At 29.7% G+C, this 14,556-nt stretch overlaps 1 protein-coding gene across 1 annotated transcript; it reads right to left on the reverse strand.

Annotated features, from left to right (window-relative positions):
• Window positions 1-6,999: 6,999 nt before the first annotated feature.
• On the reverse strand, window positions 7,000-12,248 carry LOC118648250. Its single transcript, XM_036294562.1, has 5 exons — window positions 11,931-12,248; window positions 11,027-11,089; window positions 9,568-9,654; window positions 8,912-8,967; window positions 7,000-7,235 (listed from the first exon to the last, which is right to left on the reverse strand). The coding sequence occupies exons 1-4, from the start codon at window positions 12,205-12,207 to the stop codon at window positions 8,924-8,926; spliced, it is 471 nt and encodes a 156-aa protein (XP_036150455.1). The 5' UTR covers window positions 12,208-12,248; the 3' UTR covers window positions 7,000-7,235; window positions 8,912-8,923.
• Window positions 12,249-14,556: the final 2,308 nt, after the last annotated feature.

The following is a 14,556-nucleotide window of genomic DNA, read 5'->3' on the forward strand; positions in this document are numbered from 1 at the left end:
TTCACTTTTACAAGTGCTTTTTTCAAGCAGAAGAATACTTATAACTTATAAACGTTACTATTACAAATATATTTTGCATTATAAAAGAATGTTAGAATAAAGATTACTTTTTACTGTGCAAAAGACAATAAGACATTAAGTTCTACAAAGTTAGAAAATCTACAGTCGCACGTACAATATGTCACATTCCAAATTTTAGCACAATTAACATTTTGTTAAATTATTTAGTAAAAAATATTTTTTTTAACAGGTTTACTTTTTATTAATGTTTCCTTAACATAAAAATTGTAGAAATTTTTTTATTAAAATGAGTCTCTTACATAACGGTTGGATTAATTATTGCAACATACATGTATTTTATCAATAAACGGTGATGTTCATCAGATATTATAACAATTAGTGCATCCATTAGTACAGAAGAGATCGGTTTTAATAACATGAATTATTTTCCAAGTCACGAAGTCTGTGATACTATTAAATATTAATATAGGCAATTATCTGTTCGTAATAATCATTTTATGTTAAAAGGGATGATAATGCATTGAATATTGTAAAATTCTGCTCAAGACATTCTGCAAGTGTAATAGACATGACAAATTTTTTAACCTTACAAAGTTCAATTTTTGAGGATAATATATATATCGCATGACAATTTTTAATGCATAAGAGATCGATTGTATATCACACAACTTGCTAAAATTTTGAACATGTAGGAATAGAACTTTAATTGTCGCTTTGAGAAGAAGCATTTTTATTAAATTTTGTAATAGTGTCATAAGGCGATTTTTGGCGATCGTTTGGTACATGTATCAAACTGTACCAGAACCAATGAGCGCATTCAGCAGACTCAACAGTTGAGCAACATTACTAGATTTTCCGTTGAATACTGCCGTTGATTTGTTGGTTTTATAAGTCAGAACCAATCATGTTCGATTGCTACCTAGCTGCTGAGTCTGCTGAATGCGCCCAATAAGATAAAAGTTTACTTATATCTCATTGGGCGCATTCAGCAGACACAACAGTTGAGCAACATTACTAGATTTTCCATTGAATACTGCCGTTGATTTGTTGGTTCTATAAGTCAGACCCAATCATGTTCGATTGCTATCTAGCTGCTGAATCTGCTGAATGCGCCCATTGGTTCTGGTATAGTTTGGTACGCTTTGGTACATGTACCAAACGATCGCCAAAAATCGCCTATAATGACACATTCTGTGTCACTAAGGCCCATTTCTACCAACGTAGATTAACTTTAATCTCGGTTTAATTTACTTGTTATCTCATTCTAGTTCCAAAAATTAGAAAGAGATAAACAGTAAGGCCCGGTTCCACAACTTAATTTAACCGGAGTTTAACTAGCCGTGTCCAATAGGAGACTTTGTTTTATATAAAACAAATTCATCTATTGGGCACGGCTAGTTAAAATCCGGTTAAATTAAGTTGTGGAACCGGGCCTTAGTTAATCCGAGATTAAAGTTAATCTACGTTGGTAGAAATAGGCCTAAGGATCACTTTCACCAAGCTCTGGTTAACTTAACCAGTCCAGTAACTTTGCAGGATTCCAACTGAAACTGATGTCAGAGACAGTAATGTTACTGATGTCTGTTATTGTTTCAGTTGGAATCCTGCAAAGTTACTACATTGATTAAGGCCATTTCTACCAACATAGATTAACTTTAATTTTCTGATTAACTTAGGGTCTGTTCGCGTCACATGCCCCGACATGCTCCTACCCTAAGAGCAAAAAGTCGACTTTATGTTGACTTAAAGTCGACTACCACGTAATTATGACTTGAAGTCGACTTTTTTAAGGACGAAAGTCGACTTGAAGTCGGCGAATGTTCCAAGAAACGCCGACTAAAAGTCGGCTTCCCGTCGTGACAAAAAGTTGACTTTCCGTCAACTTTGAATGTCAGATTTCAGTCAACTTTCTACGCAGGGCTGCTATTCCGTAACCACTTATACCGACAACTATCGATGTCGTTAAGTTTCTTTGCACACGTATTTTTTGATATACGAAAAAATATGCGCAACGATACTTAACGACATCGATAGTTGTTGATAAGTGATGGTTACGAAATAGCAACCCAGGTCGAAAACACGGGAATGGATGGAAGTATATTTTTAAGGTTGTGAGTAGATGCAACTAGTATAGCGCGAGCCTTTTTACAATTATAATCAATAAATACTTTTATTACATAATATTATTCGGAACAGAGCGACTACATCCTTTCTCGTCGACTCCCAGGCACGAAGTCTTGTTTTACATCTACTGAATGATGCACGATATTACAGCGACGCAATAACACTGATAGCATAAATTAAGGGACGATATATGCGCTCGCCAAACGCAACTCTAGTCGACTTTCTGTCAATTTCTAGAAGTCGACATTTAGTCGACTTTCTTTCAACTTCTAGAAGTCGACTATTTAGAAGTAGACATTTAGTCGACTTTCTGCCAACTTCTAGAAGTCGACTGTTTAAAAATCGACATTTAATTAGTAGACTTTCTGTCAACTGTGCTCTTAGGGTATTCACCCCAACGCACTTCAATACGTTGATTCCGATAACGCCAGCCTATTAGAGTGCGTTGAAGTAAGTAGGAGCACGTCGGGGCATGGTGACGCGAACAAACCATTATTCTTTATCTCTTTCAAATTTTTGCAACTAGAATGAGATAACAAGTAAGTTAAACTGAGATTAAAGTTAATCTACGTTGGTAGAAACGGCAGTATGTTAACCAGAGCTTGGTGAAAGTGGCCCTAAACTCTGTTTAGAGGCTTGTTCTTTTTCGCTGCACTGGTGCAATAAGGCCAGTATTCAAGTCAAATCTTATTTTAAGATCGTCTCAAGCAATGTCTTAAGATGCTAATACGGCTCTGTGATTGGCTAATGGCATCTTAAGAGAGTACTTAAGATGATCTTAAATATAAGACCCGACTATGAATACCGGCCTTTGACTTGTTCTTTTTCGCTACACTGCTGCACTAGTGCAATTAGATGCACCCAGTAATTCTTTATTGTGATTGGTTTTCACAATTAGTTCTATTAAATAACTAAAACTAAGAACCAATTGAATTAAAAAATCACTGCGCGGCAAGCTGCAGATTAATTATGGCAAAAGTTACTTGGGCCCGTTTCTACCAACGTAGATTAACTTTAACTTTAATCTCGGTTTAAGTTACTTGTTATCTCATTCTAGTTCCAAAAATTAGAAAGAGATAAAGAGTGAGTTAATCCGAGATTAAAGTTAATCTACATTGATAGAAATAAACCTTACTAAGCGAAATTCAGAGAAGTGGATTGTTTATTGCTTTTGCGCATTTTACGGTAAAAATATCCATTATGATAACATTTTACATTAGGATTTATGAGAGTCCAAGATATGCACAGTGTAAAACGGTCACCACCAATCAAATTCTGTAAATTCATCCTAACTCTAACTAATTCAGTAACCTGATTGATGGTGTCCGTGCGCATCTGACACGCTCCCGAATTTTAATTATTTTATTTACAAAAAGATTGTAAAAATAAATTTTTTAAGACTAATGTTTCAATTGCTCCTTAACGTATTTCTATAGAAAAAACACGTCATGAAATTACTTTACAAAATTACGTAACAAATCACGTAATTAATGACGTAATTAATCACGCGCGCGCGCGTAATTAATTAAAACCCGTAACAATATATTTTAAATTTTACCCGATTTTTAAATATCATATGATTTGAAAAATTACACGATTTTGAAGAAAATTATGTAATTTTGAAGTTCGTTGATTGAAAAATTATTATTTGGAAAAGTCACCTAATTTTTGGGGAAGGTATGATTTTGTCCATAAAAAATTGTAAGTAAATTCTTTATTATTTTTTTATGGACAAAATCATAATTCCCAAAACATTATGTGACTTTTCGAAATAACATATTTTTAATTTTGAATAACATACTTCTTCAAAATTATATAATTTTTCATGTAACTTTTCAAATCACATGATTTTTAAAACTCAGGTAACAATTTGAAACATTTTGTTATGTGTTTGGTCGTCATTAACTACGTGATTTGTTATTTCGTTGTGATTTCGTAACGTAATTTTTTTCAGTATTACGTGTGTTCATTAAATGATTTATGCTAAAAAGGGTAATAATTGCATATTAAGAAATCTACAGTTAAGGACATGCATAATGGTTGTTAACGTATGTTTTTATAATACTAATGCTATTGTTGCTGTAAGGATTAACAGTAATTTTGACTTTTACTCTATTGCTGTGCCATGAGAAACACATGTCCCTCACATATGTTAACGTAATTTTTTAAACCATTGTACCTTTTTGTTATATCTTTATGGTATCACTTTTCTTCTCGTAGATGCACTGATGGATTAATCATTATTTGTAAAAACTCCTATAAGAGTACATCTCTGTCTTATCAATGCAGCTTAAGCAAAAAATAAATTAATACAAATATCAACATCATGTCGTCAAAATTAATTTTTACAATATAGTAAACAACTGATGTTGTTTGGCCAACATTTGATTCTGAAATAATGAAATAATATAGATTTTATAACTTATTTTTATAATGAAAAATGTGGCAGTACACATTTATACCTTTATGTAAAAGTTGTTTTAATATTTATTTTAGAAATAATTTATTGAAAAGTATTACATTTAGCCTTTAATGTCTTTAAGACTTTGTGAGAAAAAATACGGATAGATTTAAAATATTTGTTATAAATATTTGTAGGAAATATGGAACATCTTTCTAAAACGGAAACAAATTTTTAATCGTAATATTCCTAGAATAAAATTACAATCTATAAATCTTTGCAAATATAAAACACTTAGACGATGAATGTTTTAAATAACTAAATCTGAGGTTTAGAGTTAAAAAAATAAAACTAATTAGTAGGCGCTCGCAAATTAAAAAAAAAACTGAAGACTACATCTGAAGAATACAATCACTCTGGTAAGAAAATTTAAATTTAATATAAAGAAGCTATTTCGTCAGTGTACGTAAGTTTACTTTTAATTAAATTAATTGCTTATGAATGTTATAATCATATAATGCCATTATTATTATTACATAAGTGAACTAAATGAAGAAATAAATACTATTTAACAGCGATATTATATTTAATAGTGATATTATGAAGAAATAAATACTTAATAAGTAATAAATAAATAATAAATAAGTTTTCAACATATAGTAATAGTTTAATTATCTCTTTTTAAGAAGAAACATTTTTATGTCAAGTTCTGTAATAGTGTCATAATAACACATTATGTGTTATCAAATTCCGTTCAGATGTGACACTATTTTCTGTTAAGTGTCATATATTGTTAACGCTAAAATTCTAAAAGGGACACATAGGGTGCGTTCAGAGAGACGCTATTAGCGCTACCAGTATCAGTCTATCTTTATTACTCATTAAAGGTAGAACAAGGATAAATTAATGCTGATAGCGCTAATAGCGTCTCCCTGAACGCACTCATATTGGATGAGTAATTGGTATTAGGATAGAAACGGGTTAGGTTAGGTTAGGTTCCTAGAAATGTGATAAAAATGACAGATTTTTTAACCTTACAAAATATGACTTTTAGGATTAATATTATATTTATCGTTCAATTTTTTATGGATAAAGAGATCAATTTTATATCACACAACTTGATGAAAATTTAAAAAGTGAACAAACATTATTTAAAACATATTGATCAACATCTAATGAACATATCGACTTTTGTAATTTTAATTTCAAATTATGTGATACGCTAATTGATCGCTTGGCTACAGAAGTTATCAAGTTTTTAGGAATCCTCTATTTTAATACCAATTACTTATTCAATGTGTCTCACGTAGAATTTTAGCGTAACCTATGTTACACTTAATGGAAAATGATACATCTAAATGGAGTTTAATGTTACATAATGTGCTTTTACGATACTGTTACAGAAATTGATATTATAAATATTTCTTCTAAACAACAATTATAACTTCATTGCTATAAGTTTAAAACTTTATTACTTTACTCATTAAAAATGGTTTTTATTTTTACATGTTTCTTTTTTTAGGCAAAAGAATACTTATAATCATAAACATTAATATTAAAAATATATTTTGCATTATAAAAGATCATTATTAGAGTAGAAATCGTTTTTTTTTTTAAGTGCAAAAGACAAAAACTTTAAAATCCTGCAAAGTTAAAATATCTGCACCAATCACACGCACAATATATTACAAAATTTTAGCGCTATTAATGTAGTTATCTTATTTAATAAAAAATAATTTTTTTGGCAGTTTTTTCTTTATATTTCCTTAACATAATTAGAAATTTTGAAATCTTTATTTCAAAATTATAAACAGTCTCGTTATAAAACAGTCTCTTTTATCGCTTATAAAATAAATATAATTATAAGTTTCCAAATTACATCACAATGTAGCATATTTTTCATAAAAACAAAAATATTTGACATATCGTTAATAACTGCCTGTTTTTAAAGTTATAAGAATTATGTATGAAAAACTGTAAGAATAACCGTACCATTTACAATCATAAATGTAGAGATGCGTCCCATTTCATACATTATACACGTGATGCATCATGCATCATACGCACGTGTGAAATACATCCTAAATCTCTGAATTAAATCACGAGATATCTTTTATAAAAACATTTTTATCGTTAATAACATTAGTTTGTTTTTAAATATTATACGAAATAAGTACTTGAAAAATATATATTTTTTTTTAAATTATAATCATTACAAAAGAAAATAAAAGCCTGTATAAATTACATCACAATATAAAAGATATCTTTGTGAAGACAAAATTATTTGACATATTAATGACATGCTTTAAAAGTTATATTAGGTACTTATAAACCAAAAATCGCAAGACTAATTTGCGATAAAAATAAACATTAAATTTGCATTAAATTGCGTTGTAACAGGTACTATTTATAAAAATAATAAAAGTATACGGATAATTATTAATCTCATTAGATAAACATCTCAACTAAACTTATTTATTTTGCATTCGAGATTTTCGTTGATTATGCAGCCATGTTTTTATTTGCGGTGCTGTACGACTTTTTAAACATGGAGAGTTTTCTATAACCTTGTTAATCTCTTGCAAAGAAGGCAATTTCGTAGAGTCAATATATGTTCCAAATGCAGATGTAACAGCATTTTTTTCCTCTTCATTCCAACGAATTCGTTTTGTAGGACCATAGGGAGATGCTACAAAATAAAATTGAAAAATAATTAAACCTTTTTACAGTTATTTTATCACCGCTTTAATGTTGTATTTAGAAAAAGACATAACGGCAGCTATAAAAGGGATAATTACAAAGGGATAATTAAGTTTTTGTGAAATTAATATACATGAATGTTGGTGTTTATTTGTAACTTTTGACCAGATTTCACGATTCGCTCATTATCTCCCTCTTATTATTCATTTGTATGGCGTTTTTGACCCGTACTTGGGTTCTTTTCCTCTAGAACTGGCCAATCATAGTTATTCCCTTCTTCAGAAGAATGGCTGCGATTGGCCTTATGACGTCATTAATCGCTCCCGGAGCGATTAAACCGGACCGGTCGAAAACGCTATTAGTAAGAGACATCGCCAGACATACGTCTACGGAGCGATATATTTAATTTCAGGAACGTGTGTATCATAAATGTAAGGATATGAACAATATTCCTCAACATCACAAAAAAAAACCTTATTAAAAAATTTCACATAATTAACCTATTTTTAATATATTGTTTTATTAAAAATTGAAAATGTTTTTTCTATTTTTTAACTTAATGACATGCATATTTTCTGGTATAATTAAAAAATTCTTATATTATTTTACTAAAAGCTTTTTACCCACTATTGCAAACTTATTATGATTTATAAAATGTACACTTGATAAATGAGTAGTTTTTATTAAAGAGCCTAAAATAAAAGAGCCGCAAATTGATTCTGCGCTTCTGATTGGTTACATGGCATAACGTCATTATTTACGATTAAAACTCTCGGGTATCATTCTATCCTTGTTTTACATTGAACAAACGCCATGTTTATGATTAAAAATATCTCCTGTCTAACAGACAGTTTGTGGCTCTTTCATTATAGGCTCTTTTATAGTTTTTATAGTTGAAATAATGTAGTTGATGACAAAAAAACAAACCTCTACTACATAATTGTACCATTAATTATACTATTGTTAAATTTTAATATATATCATATTTATATCATTAATTATATCATTATTTAATATAAATTTTAATATATGATTATGTAATAGAGTTCTTTTATCCTAATCGACTGTATTATTATTCACATCATTACATTTTTGGATGCTCACATTCCCAAGATTCAATATCGCTCTCGTTAATATCATGCGTCCGGCGACTCGTTGCTAATAAACGAGCTAAGAGAAGGATAGTAGACGTGAACTGTGAAATCTGACTAAAAATTACAAGTGAATATTAGCACTGATGTACATATAGTAGAATGAACATAGTACATATAGTCGAACTATGTAAACTAAAGTTTTAGTTGTAATAATTAAAAAATAGTATCAATTAAAATTAAATAACTAAAAAAAAATAATGTCAATTATATTACATTATTTCTTTATACTGAAACTTGTATAGCTGTCACTTTCATAGTTTGCAATAACTACTTTTTTCTGTGAGTGTAGAAATAATAATATATAATATATAATGTTTAATTACGCTCGCAAACAGTAGTTGCAATTACCATAATTTACATATAATTAATACTGTTTTTAGTATTACAATTATAATTTATAGTTTATTATAGCTTTTTATACTAGTGATATACTGATTACATAAAATTAATTAAAATTTTAAATTTATTTAAATCTTTAGATTTTTAAAAATAATTTTTGTACAATACTCACTCGAACGGCGTTTTATTTTATAGGTTTATCCTTTGTTGAATGTCTGCCTACACTCTCTAAACATAGTACAAAAAGTATATTTAAATAACTTTAAAACTATTAATTTGTTCTTATATTCTATATATAACAGCATTTACATTTCTCATTCTCAAGTCTTCTTCTAAAACCAGTATTCAAGCATTAGATACACATTCCGATTTTTAATAGATGAGGTCTGTCTCTCCCGTTACTTAAAACTAGACGGTCGTGTCACCGACCGTGTAATACTGTATGTCGATAGTGTTCCATCCATATCAAAAATATACTGAGATCATATCTTTCGTCAAACCGTCATTAATCACACATTAAAAGAAAATTATTTAATTACTTAAAAAGTAAAAATTATGTATAAAGAGTTGTTTTTGATAACGTTTAGCAAAAAGTATGATTCCAGCGTATTATTAATATTAAGATATTTATGAGCACAATGTCGGCAGTTTGATAAATCATAGAATTTCGAACAAGAATAGTATGCATAGCCTCAAAAATCAGGCTGAAATGTTGCTTACATTGCAGGCACTTAATGCTGAGCACTGTTTTAAATTATATGATACTAATAGTAATCCTTATAGTTTTGGTAATTTAATAATCTTGTATTATACTTTTTTTTTACTTACTGCAGTGTTTTTCTTTTAGATTATCTTCACAATCCTTAAATAAATTTTGATTTTTACTGGATAATGGTATGTTCATCTGATATTCATCTAGAACAAATCAACGTATTGCTATTACCAAAGATTTCATTGCAGTCAATTTGCAGCTGAAAATAAACGATTTGTCTTTCTGACATCTTAACAACTAAATTGTTCATTGCAAAAGTAATGAAACGCTGTCTTCTTAAGAATACAGCTAACGTGTAATACACTCTAATTTTCCCAAAATTTGGGAATGCTGACTCTCATTAAAATCTTTGTGTCTTAAGCATTCAGCACAGGATACGATTTTCCATGCTAGGTCGCATATGAGATGTCTTGTGTCCTAATTGATTCAGATGATTATCAGCAATCGTAAGCCAAAAGGATACGTAGTAAGATATCTCATATGCGACCTAGCATGGCAAATTGTATTGTGTGCCAAAGGCTTTAAACAACTTCAAAAAATACTATTTATTTCTCACATATTTATTGTATAGTAAAACATTTTGTATAATAATAATGCAAAAATAATGCATAGAATTATACGTAGAAAATTTATATTAATTATTATAAAAACATAATGGAGAATATTACGTCCTAAATAATTACTACAAGATTAAGATTACTGCAGAAGATGTGCACAATTAATAACAGTTTAATTATAATTATTAATAAAATGGAAATTATTTAAAGATAAACATTTTAATGAGGACAACACTCAAAAAAATACAATTGCAATAAACTTTAAGTATAACATTTTTTACCCAAGCACATAAGCGTCTTAGTTATAGCAGTTCAGGGTTGCGTTCAGAAACATCACCCGGGTGTGCTAGCTATCATATTATTTCTGTTTAACATTCGATGACAAACAAGGGTAAAATGATAGCTAGAACACCCGGATGATGTTTCTAAACGCAGCCCAGTTATTAAAACGCCAACGATAAGAGGGAAAAATAAAAAATATCTTCGAAAATCGTTAAAAAATTGTTATACTCTATGTTGTAACGTATGCGTTGGTATAATGATTTGAATTATATTCGATGAATATTTGAAAATATATTTTGTTATCTCAAACATAATTCAAACGTTGTATTGTTTATGTATATTTTTAAAAATCGTGCAAATAATAAAAGATAATGATATAATTTATACATGTAATTATTTAAAAGATCACAATATGTATTTCAAATTACAATATAATTCCATTTATCTGAACATATCTAATCAATTGAAATAACTGAGTGTTTCAGATAAAAGAATACATCCTTTTTCTTATAAAAAATTGTTTGTTCGTTTATTTAGAGCTGACATTAAGAAATTAACATTGAATATATCAACAAATTCAATATATAAGGTAGGAAACATGCAATCTCATAAATAAAATTTATATAGTGTTTTTTAATTTATTTATTTTTGATTTACTTTATACTTTTATACTTACCAGAAGAGAATGATCGGTTTTCATCATTACATGAATCTCTTTTGAGCAATACATCAGATTCATCTAGAATATATAGATATAATCCTGTGATTTATATAGTAAAACAAAACAGTATTAAATAGCAAAACAAGGAATACTAATATAAATTACATAACAATAATTTATTAAACTAATTTATATTATTGCAGAAAACGTTAATAATAATTTTTTAATTTAATTTAAGACAATATTTTTATAAAAAGAATTTAAAGCATTAATAATTTCTGAAATACGATCAAATAAAGCTCAATATTAATAATATTAATATTTTAACATGCAAATAAATAAAACACATTTTTAATTTAAAGTGAATTTTTGTCTCTTTAAATGATAAGTTTATCCTTAATGTTTTTATAGATTAATTATAAATCATCTTATATATTAAATTTAACGATGTAAATTTCTAAATATTTTTCATTATTTCCAAGTCTATATAAAAATTGTAATATTTAGCATTCTTAAAAAATTACTAAAGTTAGAAAAAAGAACAGTAATAATAATAAAATTAGAAAAATAGTTTGTCGTATTTTTCAATGTTAAATTATATAAATATATTGTGCAATAAATTTGATATACATTTGATAATTTAATATGTAAAAATTAATAATAAATTATTTTCAATTGTATTACTGTACATTATATTTGTTTATATAGCTGTGTTCGGACTCGAGTGCTTTCGGATATAATTCTATCTTCGTTTCACATTGAACGAACAACAAAAATAGAATAATACCCAAGAGCACGTGACTCGGTGACGTTTTCGAACCAACGTGTGTGTGTGTGTGTGTGTGTGGGTGTGTGTGTGGTGTGTGTGTGTGCGCGCGCGCGCGCGCGCGCGCGCGCGTGCGTGCGTTTATATACATACCATCGTCATCAGTACTTTCGTCCTCATTGTTATTTTTTTCTTCACCTTGCGCATATTCCAAAAGTTTTGATACTTGTAAAATGTCTCGACTAGCAATAGGTAATCTGTAATGCTCTTTGTGTATTTTATCTGAATGTCCCAAATGATTTGATAAATCATTCACCTGATACTCTAATAAATTTAGAGAAATACATTTAGTTGCTATGTGTTTTCTCAATTGTGTTCCACGTAATGTATGTGACATGGTTGCTCCGCATGCTACTGAAAAAGACCGCATTAAATTGCAAGCCCTTAAATATTTATATCTCTTCTTATCGTAACTTGTGTATTCCAAAGAGATATGGATTTTCAACCGAGGTACTTTTGCATGTGAACGGTAATCCAATATAAGATTAATGCATTTTAGTAGTTCGGAATGAATTAAAACAGAAACAGTACGACCAAGTTTACCACGTATTACAAAACGGACATATTTCTTTGCTAATCTTCGTGCTTCCATTGATAATGATTTATACATATCTTTATTCGTTTCTTCATCAATACTGTGATAATTTTGAAATTCTGATATTTGTATTCTTTCAGTCTCTCCAGCTCGTCGACGATTAAACAATTGCACCGATATGAGAGTTGTTTCCAGCAAGAAAGCCACTCTTTATATGAATATTCTTTCGTCAAATTGTTATAAGCTTCTTGTCGTTTTTCTGTTAAATAATTATCCAGTTTTCTAATATCCTCTGTCGATGGAAGTATAATCTTCTTTTGTCGTTTTTGTTGCATCTGTGTTTCTAATACTGTTCTATTAACACTTGTTCCATAGTCTTGTTTCAATAGTTTTAAGAAATTTTCGGCCAGTTCCATTTTCATAGGATCATGATTTTTTATACATTCATTAATAAGAATTTCTCCGACATGTTTTATATACGTCCCAAGATTAAATGCTACAGATGGTACTTTGTAAACATTTTTATATTCATCAAAACCCGCAACAGAATTAACAGCAGCAATTGCGACATCATAAAATTTCGGATCATATAATGAGGCAAAATCAGTTATATTTTATCTTTTGTTTTTAGTGCTATGAGATAACGTCCTAATAACCGTAATCGAGATCTTATCATGTCGTGTTGTGTGTTGCAATCTATATTTCAAACAAAGTTTATTTCCATATAGAATTATTAACCGATCGTACCTTATTACACGAGTCACATCGTCGTCTCGTAATACGGGAAAGACAATTGTTCTAAGAATTTTATTAGCTAGTTCGTGAGTTCTTCCAACAATAGTACGACCCAATACAGTTATTGATTTATTATGTTTGCTATTACGTCCAGTGCAACGACGAAAATGATGTCGAAGAGATGTTTGAAAAAAATCCTTTGCACTTACCACAAGGTAAAAAATCAGTAGCCGTTCTATGCCATTCTTTGTTTGGTCGCCTACATACGATAAGTTCTCCATTGTTTATCTCTTTTTTAGTATTAAACTGAAAATTGCCATTTCGTCGAAGAGTTTCTATTATTTTCTTTCTTTCGTAGTTTCCTTTAGGTAATACACTAAATTTCTTAACTTCTTTTTCATTTAGAATGCACAGTTTCTAAGTGACGTGCTATCTTACTTTGTAGCTTTTTGCAGTAATAACAACAATTTTTTTTGGAATGTGTTTGTTTTCCTGACGATTCTGTGACATACATTTCAGCATCATCACACATTTTTGTTCCTGACAAATGTAGATTAGATATGTCTAAACCACTAGACGTATTAGTTTTATTTACAGAGACATTTTTCCTATTATTCTTTGTATTATCATTTTCTGTATCTGAGTAAATTGATGACTCGCTGTAGACGAAGGAATATATTCAGAAGCTTAAATATAAAAATACAATTGCAAAAATTACAAAAAACCCTTATACTTTTATCTACTAAATATATACTAAGTAGTATATACTAGAAGTATATACTGATATATTCTCATGTGTAGAAAATACGATGCATAAGTAATTTACAAGTAATACTAGTGATTCGGTCTCGCCGAAACGAGCGCGATATTAGCTCGAGTCTCATCTCAGTCTCGAAATTTTTGGTTTCATCCCGATTTCGGTCTCGAATCAAGACTCTCGGTCTCAATAATCATAAAAAGCATTTTTTCTAACCTTTTTGGTTTATGCGATTAAACTTAAATTATTCACTATTTTTACTGTGAGCCTAAAGTGCTCCCCAGTGATAAAGAATTACATTTTAAAATGTAAGGGAGCGTCCGAAATGACCACGTTCGAAACGGCCAAGTTTGGAACGGCCACGTTCGGAACAGCCACATTTAAAATGGCCACGTCGCAAAGCTGTGTGGTGCAGAGAATGCTTCGCACATGCGCACACACACGCACACACACACACACACACGCGCGCGCGCGCGCGCGCACACACACACACACACACGACCCTCGTCCCCCCTCCTGCAGCCACCCCGTCCAAGTCGTTAACCCATATTTCAGTAAGCTAACGGGGCCAACCATAATCAATTATTGCAATTAAACTACTTATCTGAAAAATTAATTTATTTGCCTTTTAATTTTTTCGAAGATAACGCTACACGACTTTTTTCAAAAACCTTAACGATAAAATTATAATA

Source organism: Monomorium pharaonis, unplaced genomic scaffold, assembly GCF_013373865.1.
Source record: "Monomorium pharaonis isolate MP-MQ-018 unplaced genomic scaffold, ASM1337386v2 scaffold_32, whole genome shotgun sequence".
In the NCBI taxonomy this organism is placed as follows: Eukaryota; Metazoa; Arthropoda; class Insecta; order Hymenoptera; family Formicidae; genus Monomorium; species Monomorium pharaonis.

Bases quoted from the DNA above. Each gene is read 5' to 3' on its own strand.
- LOC118648250 (XM_036294562.1), bottom strand. From the start codon at position 12,207: ATGCGGTCTTTTTCAGTAGCATGCGGAGCAACCATGTCACATACATTA. The intron at 11,090-11,930 runs GTATGTATATAA...TATATATTCTAG, and splicing joins CGAAAGTACTGATGACGATG to ATGAATCTGATGTATTGCTC. The intron at 9,655-11,026 runs GTAAGTATAAAA...GATTTGTTCTAG, and splicing joins AAACCGATCATTCTCTTCTG to ATGAATATCAGATGAACATA.